General features: G+C 42.3%; 1 protein-coding gene across 2 annotated transcripts; it reads right to left on the minus strand.

Moving 5' to 3' along the window:
- Positions 1-216: 216 nt before the first annotated feature.
- Positions 217-17289, minus strand: ube2t (ubiquitin-conjugating enzyme E2T (putative)). Of its 2 annotated transcripts, none has more exons than XM_055654557.1 (7): positions 17155-17289; positions 12786-12927; positions 9805-9874; positions 9041-9146; positions 6295-6393; positions 2592-2678; positions 217-1069 (listed from the first exon to the last, which is right to left on the minus strand). In XM_055654557.1, exons 2-7 carry the CDS (start codon positions 12892-12894, stop codon positions 950-952), a joined length of 591 nt encoding a protein of 196 aa, XP_055510532.1. In that variant the 5' UTR covers positions 12895-12927; positions 17155-17289; the 3' UTR covers positions 217-949. The 2 variants fall into 2 exon arrangements, with proteins under 2 accessions (XP_055510532.1, XP_055510531.1); XM_055654556.1 differs by having other exon boundaries at positions 17090-17223.
- Between the last annotated feature and the right edge of the window lie 2177 nt (positions 17290-19466).

A 19466-nucleotide genomic window follows, 5' to 3' on the forward strand; every position in this document is an offset into this window, starting at 1 on the left:
CCTGTTTTCTGGACGTCAGCACAAATCCAAACTTATGATAAACAATACAGAGAACTTGGTGGCAAGTATGACTAAGCAACACAGCTCACCAATGATTTTTTTAAAATTGCAGAAATACCTTCACTGGAAGATGACTTTTCAATGGCAATCAAAGATGGGCAATCAATGCCAACATTGCTATCCTGTAAAGTGATCAAGTGGAAAAATGAAATCAGATTGAGCTTTTTGTGTCGTTTAATGATCAATTCATGTGTCAATCTAACAGTTCTGACAATACCAGGAAACAAATAGTAAGATTACATTTCTGGAAATGCTGGAAATCAAACTGAAAGTTCATTGTTCGCAAATCAGTATATGTCTTAATAGCCCAAATTTACTTTTGATTTTCACCCAAGAAGGCAGCATCCTTAACATACTAATTTTCCAGCAAATGCATAAGAAATTTGGTTAATATAGAAACACAAGGAACTGCAGATGCTGGCTTACAACCGCAAGGGATTATGTTGTGGAGCAAAATTAACTTCAGCCAACTCTGTGACAAACATCTCTATTCCATTCAAGGGTGAACAAGTTAATCTACTGCCACTTGAATGCCAAGCTTCTGAGGTCTTTCATCAATAGCCTTCCCTAGACCAAGCACAGGGCAAATAAAGCAGCAGTCTTTCGATTTGAAATGTTTCATCTCTCTGGCATACATGTTGCCCAATTCTTTCTAATCTTACTTTAGCTAGACTTTCATGCTATGGGTTCCAATCTGCATCCAAATACGGCATTCAACGATTTACAAATGTCCTCAGGTGTCCTTCACCCACCAACCCACCACTTCCATCATATACCAGTAACATAGTCAAGCAGTTTCATAGTGGTCCGCTAACATAGTTAGTATTTACAGTTAAATAACAAAAACAGGATATTACATACATAAATTAACACAAAAATAACACACTATTCACAAACAAAACTTTTTGCCATTTTCAGAATCACAGGCAGATCTTTTTCGTGCTACAGCTCTATCCTTCGTCACATCTGGTTCCACCTGGTTCAGATTCTCTTTGAGGCATTCAGGTACCTGAAAGAAAAAAAGATGAATTCATTTACTGTTAAACTTGACTGCAAGATTATTTAATAACATCAGGGAACTAAAATATTATGCTAACTTACTTGCCCATGATATAAAATATATTTTAAACAGGAGTATTTAAAATCATTACATTCAGATCTTTACTCAAAATGCAACTGTAGATAATACATACAGCTTAGATTAGTATCTCCATCACCATATTACTTGGCTCACTTCCTCTTCTATTGAAACACTCATTCACATAGTTGATAAAAATACACTTGAGTTTTCCAATATTACAGTGACTCTCCCAAATTCTTCTGTACGCAAACCTATCATTCAAAACCATTACTTAGTGTCCTAACTTGCCTTGTCCTTTTTATCTATCTGTCTAGTGGCAGCTGACCTTATATAGGCTGCTATTTTTGATTGATAACATTTTGGAAGAACTTAAATTATTTTTGCCTCACTCGTAGCAAATGTGTACAAAACTAGTCGTTCTGCGTAAATAGAAATTGTTTAGTTTAGAGATACAGCGTGGAAACAGACCCTTCAGCCCACCGAGTCCACGCCAACCAGCTATCCCCGCACATTAACATGATCCTACACACTAGGGACAATTTACACATACACCAAGCCAATTAACCTACATACCTGTAGGTTTTTGGAGCGTGGAAGGAAACTGAAGATCTCAGAGAAAACCCACACGGTCACGGGGAGAACACACAAACTCTGTACAGACAGCACACGTCGGGATTGAACCCGGGTCTCCGTCGCTGCAAATGCTGTAAGGCGGCAACTCTACCGCTGAGCCACCTAAATTGTGTTACTGGAGCAGCAGCTTTACCTCCCACTCATCAGCTTGAGCATTTTGTACTTTAATAAACTGGAAGCACAAGCTGATGCAGTGTTAGGGGACAAGCTCTTAATTACCAGTTGTAACTTTTTACAAAAAAAATGAAATGAAACAGGGACTAAAGGCAAAACAGCATTTGTCCAAAACAAACTAAAGGGCAATGAAAATCATATACCGTTCTGGCACACTGTAAATCATGGGATTAATGCCCAAAATGCAAAAGCCATTTACCCATTAACGATGGTTTCTTAAAAACACTTATTTTTCCCCACCAAGCTTTGCACCAATAGTCACCATTATCAGCTGGGGTTTAGGGCTTAATTATTGGGAAGAAAGGTGAGGCTGCGTACTGCGAAGGTTAAGAATTTCTCTGGACTGATCTTGGCATGGATCATTCAAGAGCCCCAAGTATTAGATTAATCAAATATGTATTTACAAATGCCGAGCTACGGGTCAACCCTTTGCATTAACATAGAAAATAGGTGCAGGAGTAGGCCATTCGGCCCTTCGAGCCTGCACCGTCATTCGATATGATCATGGCTGATCATCCATGAGTTATCATACTCAAATTTGGATGGAAAGCAAAGCCATTTTTATGTTCTATGCCAGCCATACAAAATGTGACACATTTAAGGAAATAGAAAGAGATACCTCTATGCAAATATTAAAACGCACCTTGTCCTTAGTTTGTGTTGCATGCTTTAATGTCCATTGTTTTGCATTTTCCAGAAATGACTGCCGGTTATATTTGAATTCAGATGACTAAAATAAAAACGTGAAATTGCATTAGGTTATTTCAGAATACGTTTCCCTCAATGTAATTTATACTGTAACTATACAAGTGTTTAATTTTCATCTACTGGCTAGTCCTGGCTTTGTTGTTCCGATCAGAAAGGCAAAAACATACCAGAAGTCAAGAGGAAATGACCACATTTGACTATTTATATCAAATCAGAATTTTTATATTCTTTATCCTGTAATTGCAATCCCGAATGTCAGTTATAACAATGGTAGGTATATAAAACAAACCTATGAAAAAATTGAAAATGTTCTGACACCAGAAAAACCAATGTAAAATAATGGATAGCTTTACATTTTGCGATAAAGTTTAAAAATATCTTCTTTTTTTTAAATTAAATTGAAACAATAAGTATCCATGTAGATGATTAAATTGCATTTCAGAGAGCTCAAAGGGAGGAAAATGTGAAAGAACAAAAATAAAATTATAGTGTTAACAAATTTGGTATCAAATCAGAGAGGCTCAAAAATGTTTAAAGGATAAATAACGTTATCTGATCAACTCTTCAAATTCAAGCACCATTTTCAAATTAAGCAATGTGTGGAAACCAATGCTAATAAATGTATTTGCTGGAACTTAATTGAATTTTTCATCCCAACGATAAAAAATAATTAGGATTATCAAGTGTAAATTATGGATAACTGTTTTTTGGCAATCAGTGCAAGAGTAATTATTTTGCATCCCAGTTATTTGGAAATCAAACTTTGAAATGTCTGCAATAACAGATTGCAACACTAGAGGACCTCTGCGAGCTATGAAAACAGACAAGCATTAAAAAAATGACAAATTAATATTAAAGTTGTGGAGAAAATGGGATAAATGAAAAACATGCTAGAAATGTCTAACATATCATAAAAATAAACTAATCAAAACAGATGAGGTTATCACTTTTTTTTAAAGTAATTATTTAAAGAATAGGATAAAGGATATTAAAGTCAGTAATTCAGCACAGATACAAACTTTTTTTCCTCCTAGACAGTGGTGAATCTTTGAAATTCTCAAGAGTATTCTGCATTCAAGACAGACTGATGTTTTGTTGATATCAATAAGGAATCAAAAGGTATACATCAACTACAGAGTGATGCAGAAGATTAGGTCACATTCTTATTGAATGGATGACCATATGCCTTACCCCTGGTTCAATTCTGTACATCTGACCACTTGTTCCATTCTATAACTTATTGAGCCAAGGGGCTACATACAGCAAATCAGACTTCTCAGCTTTATGCCATCCTTATTAAAATTGTAAACCAATTAATATTACCATTTCTTTGAATGGCATTTTTAAAAGTTATTTTTTGAACTATATTAAATTGAAATATATTTTTATGTTTCAAAGATTTTTCTGATCCAAGGCGCTTGGAAATAGTCTAAAGACGTTCCAATATAATTGTGTGGGGAGCCATTTCGTATAAGGCACAGGCACCATCCATCGTGATCCAACACATTGTGTTCAATGACAAGCAGCATGAATGTGCATCAATCGCAAGAGTGGTTGACAGCTGGACCTTGCCAGTGGTGGAATCAGATATAATTAATTATGTCTTTAAGAAGCATACAAACAAATAGGTCATCAAAGCATATGGGTCTTAAGCAGGCAATAGTGATTAGTGTAGGTGGCCAATAGTTGCATGGTCATGATGGAGCTATGAGCCTATTTGCGTGCTGTATGAATATGACAGGTCGTACTTTTTTTTTCAAAGGAAGACATCTTGCAAGCACTGGTGCGGAATTGAGAGTTTGGCATAGGGAAGTTCAAAAACAAGTGTGCTCTACCACTGGAGAAGCGGTATTTCAATGAGATGTTAAACAGAGGCTCGTCTTTCATCTGAATTAATGCCTACTTCCCCTTCTCATGATGTGCAACTACACCAAATGCATCACATATCTTTTTTCATCTTCCCTTCCCACATTTTCAGAAGCCAAACAATCCTTCCAGATAAAATAGCAATTCTCTTTATTTCTTTCAAATGGGGGTTTTATTCTCACTACGCAATCACTGAAAGTACCCAAAGCAAATTGGGCAATTGCTACACAGAATACTTAGTCAGTAGCGGCAGTGGCTCAGCTGGTGGGGTTGCTGCCTCACAGCGCTAGAAATTCGGGTTTGATCTTGACCTAGGGTGATGTCTTTGTGGAGTTTGCACGTTCTCCCTGTAAGTTCCCTAGTGGTGCTCCAGTTTCCTCCCGCATCCCAAAGACGTGCGGGTTTGCAGGTTAATTAGCCTTTGTAAAGTGCCCCTAGTGTAAAGGAAACGTATTTGATAAGTGATAAAACATAGAACTAGTGTGAATGGATGATCGCTGGTTAGTTTGGACTCAGTGGGCCAAAAGGCCCGTTTCCATGCTCCCAAATGCAATCCACAAGGGTGATTCCAAGCTTCCAGTTGCTTTTTTTCTTAAATTCTCCATCTCATCTCCACTCTGACCCTCCATCATTGTTCTCCAATAGTTAGGCTTGAGAAACAATTCCTCATGTTCCGACAAGTACATTACAATCTTTGAGTCAATTTTGAATTCAATAATTTCATATAACCAACCTTTCTACTGTGAACTGGCCGATTCTGATGAAACATTACAGGCTCATGATCCTAATTCAGTTTTTCTCTGAAAAAACGGTGCCCAACCTGTTGAGCATTGCCAGTATTCTCTAATTCTAGAATTCAGCAACTGCTGCGTTTCACATTTTAGTTTCAGCAATTTTTCCACTTTTTGCACATTTGCATCACCTCCAGTCAGAACATCTGCGATCAACAAGCTTTCAGAATGGAGATGATAACACCATCACTTTGTCAATAGTCTTTCTGGCTCTCCTCTCACAACCATTCCCTTTGTTCTCTCAACGTTTCTCCCTTCTCCACAATGCAAAACATTTCATTTCTACCTTTTCCAAATTCTAATCAAAAACCATCCATATACATCAATGATTTGGCTGAAGGGATTCAAAGTGACATTAGCAAATTTGGAGATGACACATAGCTGGGTGGCCGTGTGAACTGTGAGGAGGATGCTATGAGAATACAGGGTGACGTGGACAGGTTGGGGGCAGATGCATGTTTCCGATGTTGGGGGGAGTCCAGAACCAGGGGTCACAGTTTAAGAATAAGGGGTAAGCCATTTAGAACAGAGACGAGGAAACACTTTTCCTCACAGAGAGTTGTGATTCTGTGGAATTCTCTGGCTCAGAGGGCGGTGGAGGCCGGTTCTCTGGATACTTTCAAGAGAGACCTAGATAGGGCTCTTAAAGATAGCGGAGTCAGGGGATATGGGGAGAAGGCAGGAACGTGGTACTGATTGGGGATGATCAGCCATGATCACACTGAACTGGCTCGAAGGGCTTACTCCTGAACCTATTGTCTATTTTGAACTCTAATTTTATTTTTCTTTCGAGAGATGTTGTCTGACTTGTTGCACATTTCCAGAATTCTTCAAATTTCCAACATCTTCAGAAATGTTTTTGATTGTTAGCTTGTGCATTATATGTTGTACATTCCGTAGAACTTAAACATACTTTCATTTTGAGATAGGTTCAATCAACATATTGTATATTATACACAATCAGTAATTTTAAAAACTTACAATGTCAGCCATGAGAGGATCATCTGGATTAGGTTCTGACATCAATAAATGAATAGAAGTTAACACAGTGGAGATATTAAGAGATGGTCTCCAGGCTCCCTGGATAACAAAGTTAACATATTTTAGCATTGTGTTTCCAAGTAAAATCTATATTTGAAATTAGCATTTTTCTCTTTTTTATGACATAGTATTTACTTGCAATGGGCAAACTTGGTTACATTATACAATAGCTCAATAAACAAAATTTGTACAAATGTTGAAATTTAGAATATGTAGTTAGAAACACCAGTTCCATATCAAATAAATATTGACATCTGTGGAAGAGGAAACTAGTCGAAATAATTTTGCACAACAGTAAACAATAATTAAAAAAAAGAACTTCACTGGGTAAAAAGAAAAATAATGCAACGTGCTGCTATAAAAATAGAATTAACTATCTCAAAAAGTTTAAAATTATAATATAGCTTTCAGTAGCAGCCAGAGTCAAAGCCATTTAATTGAAAGGCAAACTGAATTTGTATTAGATTTTTGCTCAAAGTACAGAACATGTGACATAAAATCCCCGAGAAACCACATGTTAAAATATCGTTACAGTTGGGAAGACCATAGCATGTGGTTGTGAAGTCATCTTTGTATCCAGTTTTGAAAATACCAAGTACAGCATATCATAATCTTTTTAAGCTGCTTCCAAAAGTAAAGAGTGCCATCTAATTGCACGAATGTGGTATTTCTTAAACAATTTACTGTGCCCTTAAGCAAGAACATAATGTGGTACAGGTGCACAACCTTTTATCCGAAAGCCTTGGGACCAGACACTTTTCGTAATTCAGAATTTTTCGGCTTTCGGAATGGAAGATTTTTAGCGTAGATTTTAACGGCTGGCTCAGTGGTAGAGTGCTCGGCTCGTATCCACAAGGTCGCGAGTTTGCGCCTCGATCCCGGCAGTTACTCGATCGCGAGTTTGAGTCTTCAATGTAGTTTTTTCTTGCAGAATAGGAGAGAATAGGGAGGGTTAGGCTGGGATCATTCTCTGCGAGATGATCTTAGTGCAGGAGACAAGTGTAGGAGAGGTGTACTGACTGTGTGGGCAGAACTTTGGAAGTGATTGCCCACCATTCTCAAAAGCCGCTGTGTCTCCCTGTCCCTCCAACTCCAGAGGAATCCGCTCCCCGATGGGCCGCTACGGCGACAAGTGGCAGTTCGCCCACAGCCCGAGCTGCGCCCCCTCATCCGCAACCAGGGTTCCTCTGGAGTTGGAGCGGGGCTGGGCTAGAGTTGCTGCTGGCTGTGAGTCTATGGGATCTCCGTGCTTGCAGTCGGTGTCCCGTTGGTCCTGACGTCTCCGGTCACCCCCCTGGAATGGAGCTGAGACTGGGAACTTTACCGCCCTTGCCCCCTCCCTCTGCAACTGCAAACAACCCCACAGTTCCCAGTCTCAGCTCCTGTACAGGGGGGTGGCCGGAGACGTCACAGCCCGAGCCATCAGCTTCTGTCCCTACGGGGACAGCGGAGAGCGTGTTCCTCTGGAATTGGAGCGTGGCTGGGCTGCTGCTGGCTGTGGGTCTCTGGGTTCTCCGTGCTTGCAGTGGGCCTGGGGGTCGGTGTCCCGTTGGTCCTGACGTCTCCGGCGACTGGCACTGGCTACCAAACGTGAAGACAGTGCAAAGCCCCCGCGCCAAGCCTGCAATGCGCGGGGAACTGCAGAGAGGGGAGGGAAGGGGTCACACACATGGGCGGAAAGCAGATGGGTGTAGGTGGGGTGAAACTGAAGGGAGCGACAATTTGCTGCTGCCTGCCCGCTGAGTTAAAAAGTTCCCACGCAAGACTCACGATACACTGTGTATCGTGAGACTACCGTGGGAACTTTTTAACTCAGCGGGCAGGCAGGAGCAGATTGTCAATTATTAACCCTCCCGCGCAATATACCCTCACCTTCTCTTTTATGAATGGGGATTTAGTTCCCCTTTCTTCGAGGACCGACCGGAGGTTCCGCTGTCACCTCTGCGGGCCGCCCTCGGAGAACGTTTTCAAGGACCTTTCTTCAAGGACTGAAAAAATGTCCGCTATTCGGAGGTTTTCGTTATTTGGATCTTCGGATAAAAGGTTGTGCACCTGTATTTTATTTAAGCACTTTAACATAATGGCCGAGGATCTTCGTTAGGCTCCGATACAAACACTAAATTCCAGGAAAGTAGATTGTCAACCAATTTAACATCCTGGAGGCAAAACCAAAAGTGCAATATTCTGATGAAATGGCTCACTGGCATTTCAATTTTGAGAGCAAATGCTAAATGGAAATTGGAGTGGAAAATAGCAAAAGATATGAACAGGAATTATTTATTCTCATTTCCTCACAGATATAGGAAGTTCCTAGTTCAAAGTATAGCATCTAGACAGGCAAACAAATATAAAATTGTGGATTGATATTATTGCTATAACTAACCAAGTTCTGTTCACAGTGTAAAATAATGCATATTAAAGTTAATGTTTGACCTTCTTGTGACCATTAAAAAATGCCACAAAGTTTAGGTATCATTTCAATTCCTAAAAATAGTACACATGAATTCCAAAAAGGTAGAAGTTCCAAGATGTATTTTTTGACAATCAATGTTTCATTTCTCAAAAGACAATGGAGGGAAATATATACATATAGTTTTAGTGAATGCAGTAAGGACAGTAACATTGTAAACTCATGTTTAACCAAATTATCAATAGCATCAAGTAATTAACAAATAATTCTGATTACCTTTGGAGGCAACTTCAAGATGTCCAAGCAGATCCTTCCTGCCGTGTCAATGTTAGGATGATAGATTGGAGTAAGAAAACGAATTTTGGGAGGCTCAAATGGGTATCTAAATAAGAGCATTTAGAAAGAATGCGATTATTCAATTTATTAATATCCATAATCAATTTATTTTAAATGAGAACGGGTGCTATTAAAACTTTGCCTGCTTTAAATTAAACTAAGCATCTCAGTTATATTTGCTCCCAAGTCATTCTTAACACCCAAGAAAAACATTTTGCTAACAGAGAGCCAGGTTTAGTCATGAGCTCCAAAGTTATCTGTGTGGAGCTTGCATACTATCACCGTGACTGCATGGATTTCCCCGATGCTCTGGTATCCCCCCCCCCCCCCCACACATTCTAAATTGTGAGGGTACTCAAGATGTTGATGGAGTGGGCTGCTGGAGCAGCCAAGCCTGTAGATCGGACGCGGCCTGCAGCGACAAGGAGCAGCGGAGGGCGCCAACAACATCGTTTGGCCAGGCAAATCCCTGCAACTCCGTGCCAGTGCCACCACCACGAGGACGACAGACCATTATAGCCAAGTTAAGACTCTACCTTTAACAACTCTGAATGGGAAATGATACAAGATAGCACCAGCACCATGATGCCTCTTGTCTACTGTTCTAATTTCACAAGTGTAGGTTTTTTTTTTAAATCAGCTATTTTATAACAGTTTAGAGGCAAAATAAATGACTTTGTATAAAATGTTGAAACTAAATTTACCTTTCAGGAACAATAATTTCAAGATTGAATATTCCACCTTCATATGGTGAATTAGCACCTCCCATAATTTCTAGAGAGAAAAAAAACCAATCAGGGCTTGTGTTCATAACTATTAGGCCAGTTGGACGGTGTGGTGGCGCAGCAGTAGAGTTGCTGTCTTACAGTGCTTGCAGCGCCAGAGACCCGGGTTCGATCCTGACTACGAGTGCTGTCTGTACGGAGTTTGAACATTCTCCTCATGACCATGTGAGCTTTCTCCAAGATCTTCAGTTTCCTCCCACACTCTAAAGACATACAGGTATGTAGGTAAATTGGTTTGGTAAATTAAAAAATCAGCCCTAGTGTGTGTAGGATATTGTTAATATGCGGGGATCGTTCGTCGGCGCAGAATCTTTTATGATATTCATTCATGACTGGATACAGTACAGGCACCTCCTGTTTTACAAGTGTTTGACTAGTGCATTTTTGAAATAATACGTTTGTTCCTTTAATATCAAAGCTTGATTTACGTGCTGTTATTTTTGCAATAACGTACTCAAATTTACTGCTGACAAGACAGCATGGTCACGTATTGTTTAATTTACGTGTTTTTGAATCTCGAGCTGCTTTTCAAGCACATATCCCTGCATAAAACACGAGGTGCCTGTATATATTCCATTAGTTTAATTACAGGTGATGCCAGACCAATTATGAATGAAATTATAGCAAGTGTATGTACAGCAATATATGGGTTACTATAGGAATCTGACATTTCTTACTTATGGAAATATCAGCTTACAGACATTTGCCAGAACTGTATTTACATTAAATGCCTGCAACTTAAGCACTGGCTTGTCCCTATATACATGTGCAGGTTTAGCACTTAACTGTAGGTGTACTTGTGTAATAATTTAAAGTGTGAGAAAAGCAGACCAATGTTTATGGCAATTCATTGAATGCATCACATTCGAATGGTGGTGCAAACATGTCTGTATTTTACTTGTTAAATTCAAATCTTGATCCAAAGCATAGAATCATATATTTGAGACGTGCAGAAGAATTCACGAGCATTGCTTTTTAAAATCAAAATAAATTGTTTCCATGTGCACTGAAATGCGAAAGTGGCTTGGGCTGAGGGAAAATTAGTAATTTAACCTATTTTCATTACAACTCATGTCGTTTTGTGGGCAACAATCAGAAACTAGTACCTATGATGCAAAAGTGATCGGCAAGGTTATGAAAAATGGCCTCATACTATGAGCATACAATAGATTTGAGACCATTGCAAAAAGGAACACTTATTAGTTTAGATTAGAGAATGAAAACAGGCCTTTTGGCCAACTGAGTCAATGTTGGCCATCGATCACCTGTTCACATTAGTTTTGTGTTAACCCACTTTCTCATCAACTCTCTACACACTGGGCGCATTTCAAAAGCAAATTAATCTACAAACCCACATGTCTTAGGGATGTCGGAGGAAACTGGAGCACCTGGAGGAAACCCACACAGTCATTGGGAGAATGTGGAAACTCCACAGACGGCACTCAGGGCAAGATCGAACCCGGGTCTCTGGTGCTCAATGGCAACAGCTCTACCAGCCACGCCACCATGCTGCCCTTTATAGCTTACTAGACCAAGGGGGACCCGTTGGGCCCTGTCCCCCAACGGGGGGGGGGGGGGGGGAGAGGGGGGGAGAAGCGGCGTATCAGCGCTCACCCCAGAGACAGGCTCCCCTCAGTGCCAATAACCTCCATCACCCCCCCACAAGGAAAATTATGGAATTTATGGAGGCAATCAATGGTCCTCACATTGAGGGGGGCGGGGTGCGGGCAGGTCGGGGGTGGAGGCAGGGGGGGTGGAGGCAGGGGGGGTGGAGGCGGGGGGGGGGGGGGTGGAGGCAGGGGGTTTGGGGGAGGGGGGTGAGTGAGAGGGCGGGGGTGGGCAGCGTGGACTTGACATGTGGGGGGGGGGGGTTGCGGCCACTCTGTGTCTCTTGGCCTCTCTGTCTCCCTCCCTCAGTCTGTCTCTCCCTCGATGGCACCCCACGGTGACCAGCGTTGACGGAAGGGCTCCAGCATCCCCGTGTTCCCTCTACAGGTACACACGAGCATGGACGTAGGCCCAGAAGAGGGGCAGGCAGCCGACTGGTGTGACCATCAAACGCCTGCTGCCTAGACCCTCGAATGGGCATCTCTGCCAGGTCCAGGAGCAAACTGACAGGGAGATTCCCCCCCCCCCCCCCCCCAATCGGCCCTCCCCACTCCCTGCCTTGTGCACAAACACCAGGATCGTGGGACTAAAATGCAATCAGAAGTTGAGAGTAGCCCCTCCAGATATTGGTACAGGGGCAGCAACCTCATGCTGCAGCTACCGTTGGCAACATCCATTGTGATGGCATTGTCGCACTAGGCAGCTTGAGAGCCCATTGAGATTGGTGCACTGTGAGTTGCATTGTGACATCATCAGTGGTACATCCTGGAAAAATGGCTGTCGGTGAGAAGCTACGGTTACTGTTGGCAATGCCCCATTGTGATGTAATTGTGGCTGTGTGCGAGGACCGTTTTTTCCCTTTTCTTAAAAATTGAATCATTGACAACCTCGGAAATATAGGTGGCAACGTGGCAGGAAGATGTTTATCGCCACCAAGAGAAAAATGTGAGTAGGATGTGTGAAAATGGGAAGGCTGTGGACTAGCATTTGGAAGAAGATAGGAATTAACCAGATTGACACAGAGACACATCGTGGGCACAAACACAAACAAGATATCGACTTTTAGTTGTATAGAGATTAAATTATACCAAGAAATTACTATTTTATCTTTTATATCCAACTTAGATTTTGATAAAACCACAGATGCAATTGGTAGACACTTTGTATTCAAGTGTAATACCAAGCAGAATATAATTGAATATTGAGGCACCTATTTGGTACAGAAAACTTCAGTGTTTACAAAGGCAAGAACAAAAAAGGTCTGCTATTCCTGGAAGAAATTAAAAACATACGTGCTCGTAATTCATCCGTTTGATCACAATTCTGCCAGCAAGAAATACCAGGAGGAGGCTGATTTGCCAATAGCTGTAGTTCTTTTTTTAACCTTGAAACTCTTTGCATTGTCTTGCCGTAATCTGTATATTCCAAGGTGGCCTGCAGAAACATTAAAATTTAGCACTGAAATATTCAAGGAAATTGAGTATCAAGAACATTTAATCAACCGCTTGGTAAAATGTGTACACAGTAACAAAAAAGTGTCATCTTACTGGAGAACCATGGGGCAATTTAATTAATAGAAATGTGAGGTTTTGCATTTTGGGAAGTCTAACATGGGCAGGACCTTCACAGTGAATGGTAGGGCTCTGGGGAGTGTTGTAGAGCAGAGAGATCTAGGAGTGTATGTACATGGTTCATTGAAGGTGGTGTCGCAGGTAGATCAGATGGTCAAAATGGCTTTTGGCACATTGGCCTTGATCAGTTAGAGTATTGTATCGAAAGTGTAAGAAAGAACTGCAGTTGCTGGTTTAAATCGAAGGTACACACAAAATGCTGCAGTAAGTCAAGTCAAGTCAAGTCAAGTTTATTTGTCACATACACATACGAGATGTGCAGTGAAATGAAAGTGGCAATGCTCGCGGAACAACAAAACAACCAAACAAATTATAAACACAATCATAACACATATTATTTTACATAGGAGTAGAATTAGGCCATTCGACCCATCAATACTCCATTCAATCATGGCTGATCTATCTCTCCCTCCTAACCCCATTCTCCTGCCATCTCCCCATAACCTTTGACACCTGTACTAATCAAGAATCTATCTCTGCCTTAAAAATATCCAGTGACATTGCCTCCACAGCCTTCTGTGGCAAAGAATGCCACAGATTCACCACCCTCTGACTAAAGAAATGTCTCCTCATCTATTTCCTAAAAGAACGTCCTTTAATTCTGAGGCTATGACCTCACGTCTGAGACTCCCCCACTAGTGGAAACATCTTCTCCATATCCACTCAATCCGCGCCTTTCACTATTCTGTATGTTTCAATGAGGTCCTCCAGCGAGTCCAGGCCCAGTGCCCAAAAAACACTCATCATAGGTTAGCCTACTCATTCCTGGGATTATTCTTGTAAATCTCCTCTGGACCCACTCCAGCACCAGCACATTCTTCCTCAGACATGGTGCCCAAATGTGGCCTTAGAGCCTCAACATTACATCCCTGTTTTTGCATACAAGCCCTCTTGAAATAAATGCTAGCATTGAGTTTGCTATCTTTACCACCGATTCAACTTGCAGATTCACTTTTTGGGAATCCTGCACCAGCACTCCCAAGTCCCTTTGCAGCTCCGATTTCTGGATTCTCACCCCATTTAGAAAATAGTTTATCCCTTTATTCCTACTACCTGTACCAAAATGCATAACTCCACACTTTGCTACACTATATTCCATCTGCCACTTCTCTGCCCACTCTCCCAACCTGTCAAGTCCATCTACAGAGATCCTGTTTTCTCTACGCTACCCGTACCTCCATCTATTTTCATATCATCCGCAAACTTTGCCACAAAGCCTTCAAACTCCTTGTCCAAATCATATTTACAAAGTAAGTAGCGGCCTCAGCACCTTGCGGAACTCCACTAGTCACTGGCAACCAATCAGAAAAAGCCCCTTTTATTGCCACTCTTTGTCTTCTGCCATCCAGCCAACCTGGATGTATACTAGTATCTGCCCTTTGATACTGTGGGCTCTCATCTTCCTAAGCAGCCTAACGTGTGGCACCTTTTTAAAGGCTTTCTGAAAATCTAAGTGAACAACATCTACTGATTCTCCTTTGTCTGCCCTGCTATTTACTTCAAAGAATTCCTGCAAATTTGTCAAGCAAGACCTCCCCTTCACAAAGCCACACTGACACTGACCAGCCTATTTTATCGTGAACTTATCAGATAATCCATGTAAAATCGTTTTGCCTAAATTCTTTCATTTTCTAATCGGTACACTAAATGTAAACATAAAGCAGCTAGTTTACAAAAATAAAAGACAAAGTGCTGGTGTAACTCAGTGGGTCAGGCAGCATCTCTGGTGAATATGGATAACAAAAAGAAAGGCGGGACCAGATCCAAAACATCATCATGTTCTCCTGGGATGCTGCCTGACCCGCTGAGTTGCAGTCTGCACATTAAATGACTCTACACAAGCCAAATTAAAAGGATCCAAAAGTTATTTATTTTTGCGGGTATCTTCATTGTATTAATGATTATATAATGCCATAAACTTGCACCTTTCAAAAATCTAGATGTCATTGAATTAAATTGTCTTTTAAAGATTTCTCCAAATCCTCAAATAAGATGTTATGAAGTTTGTAGCACTGGTACACAATGCTTCAAGCTCCTTACGCATCATGAGCAACAAGGGAGTTTTTTTTTCCTTCGGGTGATATGCAAGATTTCTATTCTTGGACCTTGATGATTAGTTTGCCCTAATAAACATCGTCACTCTACTTAGAGAACCATGTTATTTTCTTCACATTTAGGTTGCTGCCCTGTAACCTCCATTCACAACAACATCTTATCCTCATCACTAAAATATGGTCTGCAAGCATCCTTGATGAATAGTTTTAGTTTTTAATTTTAGGGGTTGCATCATGGAAACACCTTTTTTGGCCCATCGAATCCACGCTGACCAGCGATCACCCATATACCAGTTCGATCCTACACACTAGGGAAAATTTACAGAAGCCAATTAACCTACAAACCTGCACGTCTTTGGAATGTAGGAGGAAACCGGAGCACCCAGAGAAAACCCATGCGGTAACAGGGAGAAGGGACAAACTCTGCACAGACAGCAATCGAGATCAGGATTGAATCTGGGTCTCTGGCTCTTCGAGGCAGCGACGGTAATTCTGTGCCACTATGCCAGCCGATTACATAGTTCTGCTATAACATGCATTTCCATGACACATACACAATAAAACACAAGCAAGTTTAGGTTGAGATGTATTAATGCCACCTGTACCAGCTGTATAGGTGACATTAATGTCACCTGTACCAGTGAAAAACTTTGTTTTGCATGCTATCCAATCAGATCAGATAATACAATGATAGACATAAAATGCTGGAGTAACTCAGAGGGCCAGGCATCTTTGGAGAGAAGGAATGGATGACATTTTGGGTCAAGATCCTCGACGCTAGAAGGGTCTCTACCCAAAACGTCACCCATTCCTTCTCTCCGGAGACGCTGATAGTCCCGTTGAGTTACCATTTTGTGTCTATCTTCGGTTTAAACCAGCAACTGCAGTTCCTTCCCACACAGACCAGATAACACTATACATAAATACAATCATGTCAAGCTCAAGAACAATATGTAGAGCAAAGGGGAAGATACTGAATGCAGAATATAGTTCTCAACATTGTAGTGCATCAGTTCCATAGACAAATCCAATGTCCACAACAAGGTAGAGGTGACTTAGATGGTACCCTAGCATAGGGTACCATCCAAGCAGCACAGTGGCACAGCAGTAGAGTTGCTGCCTTACATTGCCAGAGAGCCGGGTTTCATCCTGACATTGGGTGCTGTCTGTACGGAGTTTGTATGTTCTCCCCGTGACTGCGTGGGTTTTCGCCGGGTGCTACGGTTTTCTCCTACGCTCCAAAGACGTACAGGCTTGTAGGCTAATTGGCTTGGTAACATTGTAAATTGTCCCTAGTGTATGTGTGCAGGATAATGTTAGTTGCAGGGATCGCTATTCGGCACAGACTCAGTGGGCCAAAGGGCCTGTTTTCACCCTGTATCTCTAAACTAAACAAATGGAAGGACCGTTCAGAAGCATGCTATGAGGGGAATGCGCTGTTCCCAAGTCTGCATTCAAGCTTATGGAATGAATCAGGGAACACTGTTTGCATTACATAAAGCAAACTGGTCATAACACAATTTTTTTAGGAACAGAGAACTGCTTTGGAAATTGACAAAGAAAAAAAAAAGCACTGCCTTGGATTTAAATAGTATTAGGGCAAAAAATATTTATCTTCAATGGTTACACACGTTTGATTTGTCTCATAAGAAATACTACTTTAACCACAGGATACCATTAACATTGACACGTGTTTAATAAAGTATGATTGCAGAATGCAACATTATAGCCTTTGGTATTTTTAGCTTGCAGTGACAAAAATTAACTCATTGCTATTTTCCAAAAAGATAGCTTGCTTATTGCTAGCCTAAAGCGCTCGAGCCCCTGACAACTTTCCCATCGCTGGCAATTCTTTAATCATCCGATTTCCTATATCATGAAAAAGCAATAATCGTATTGGAACAGAACTACCTGTCCCAGCAGCTATTCCCGCTCTCCGCCAGACCAAAGATACTTGCACCAGACCTCGCACTCACCGTAATCTCTTCCCGCCGAGCGGCCGCTTTCAAATAGCCCGCGCGAGCCACCTCCTGCAACGGCCGCTTCCGGTCTCCCGCGGCCGGCGAAGCAAAACCCGGCGCGGAGTCACCACTGACGGACTGGAGCAGGTCGGCTCCTCTCCACTCCTCTTCTCTCCTCTCCACTCCCCTCTCTTCTCCACTCCTCTCCACTCCCCACTCTTCTCCACTCCTCTCCACCACCTCTCCACTCCTCTCCACTCCTCTCCACTCCTCTTCTCTCCTCTCCTCTCCCTTCTCCTCTCCTCTCCACTCCACTCCTCTCCACTCCTCTCCTCTCCACTCCCCTCCCTTCTCTCCTCTTCTCCACTCTTCTCCACTCCTCTAGCACTTCTCTCCTCTCCTCTCCTCTCCACTCCTCTCCTCTCCTCTCCACTCCACTCTTCTCTCCATCACTCTTGTCCATTCCAATCATCTACAGCCTTCCCCACTACTCTTTCCTCGCCTCTCCACTCATCGTCCAACTCCACTCCACCACATTACTCCTATCCATTCCAATCCACTTCTCCATTCTTATCTATTTCAACCCCTTCCTATCCATGTCCTCTCCCATGCCTTTCCACTTTTCTCCATTCCACTCAAATCCAACCCCAAGAGCCAGGACCAAAGATGGCCAGGACAGATGAAAGAAACAACGTGACACGAGAGGAACAACACGCTGCTGGAGGAAGTCAGGTGTTCAGGTGGGATTCTGCCGGACATTCAAGCATTCAGTCATAGTCCCGCGGATGGCGGCTCAGCATCATTGGCGTCTTAGCCAAGGATATTCACCAACTGTTTATCTGGTACTGTGCAGGGTTACCATTGCAACAAGACATCATTAGGTACCTTGATCCATCTGCCCACCTTCCCTTCCCCATCTGGTTCCACCTATTACCAAGTATCTCTGGGTCTCCCATTAATGCCTTGGGCTACCACCAGGTATCCAGTCTCATCCAAAACCCCCGATGTTACTCTCTCATTTCTTCTCTCTCCCCAACCCATATTGTTCCAACTGCCATCTACTGGCCTATGTGCCCCTCCATCATCTACTCTGTGGATCTTACATTAATATGCTAATCATAGATATCTATAGCAACCACCAGCTCTCCATTCTCAACCAAAACCACTAATGATGTGCCTTTTACACCCCAACCTTCTCCTTTTTGCACCCTTCCTAGCCATCTGGTTCCATCCATCATCCACCAGCCTCTGTCCCCCACCCCTGCCACACCTTCATTTAGTCTCTGCGTCTCCCATTATTGTGCTAATCTTAGATGTTGCTGCCTACCACCCTCAACCAAAATCCTCAACTATGTGTCCTTTATACACCACTTCTTTCTCCTTTGTGCACTTTTCCTGGCCATCTGGTTGAATCTATCATCTACCAGCCTTTCCCTCCCCATCTGGTTCCAACTGTCATCTACCATCCTCCCATCATTTAATCTCTCTGGGTCGCTCATTAATGTGCTAACCTCAGATGTCACTGGCTACCACCAGTTTCATCCAAGATCCCCAAATATTGTGACCTTAAAATCCAAACTCTTCCCAGCCTGCCTGGTTCCACCTATCTATCACCCACAGTGCCAGCTCTGTCCTGCCCCATGCTTCCACTGCTATTACTGGTAATATTTTATCTTCCCTCTTAAATCCTAATGCAGGACTGTAACCCAAAATATAAATTATTCCTTTGCTCCCACAGATGTTGATTGAGCTGTTGAGTTCCTCCAGACACCTCCCTCCCCTTTTTTGATCTCACAGTCTGTATCACAGGAAATCTTCCAGCATCTGCAGTTCCTTCTTGAACACTTTGTCTTCTCCACTGCGATATCTCCTCAAGGTATGCCAACTTTGAAGAAGTTCTCCTCCTCTCTCCGGAGACAGTTTCACAACCTCCTCTCTAACTGCACACCCTCTGTGATCCCCCCCTGCCCTCCAACTGTAGCCCTTGCTGTCTCCTCCCCTTCCTTAACCCTCGAGCTGTCTACTCCCATCCCCCCGCCCTCGGGCTCTTCCTCCTCCCTTTTTCCTTCCTTCTCCCCCCCACCCCCCATCAGTCTGAAAAAGGGTTTCGGCCCGAAACGTCGCCTATTTCCTTCGCTCCATAGGTGCTGCTGCACCCGCTGAATTTCTCCAGCATTTTTGTGTACCACAGGAAATAGACTATTGACTGACGTCTATTACAAACCCACTGACTATCTCGACTATACTTCTTCCCACCCTTCTTCCTGCAAAGACTCTATTCCCTACTCCCAATTCCTCCGTCTACATCGCATCTGCGCCCAAGATGT

The sequence above is a fragment of the Leucoraja erinacea genome, chromosome 24, assembly GCF_028641065.1.
Source record: "Leucoraja erinacea ecotype New England chromosome 24, Leri_hhj_1, whole genome shotgun sequence".
Taxonomy (NCBI): Eukaryota; Metazoa; Chordata; class Chondrichthyes; order Rajiformes; family Rajidae; genus Leucoraja; species Leucoraja erinaceus.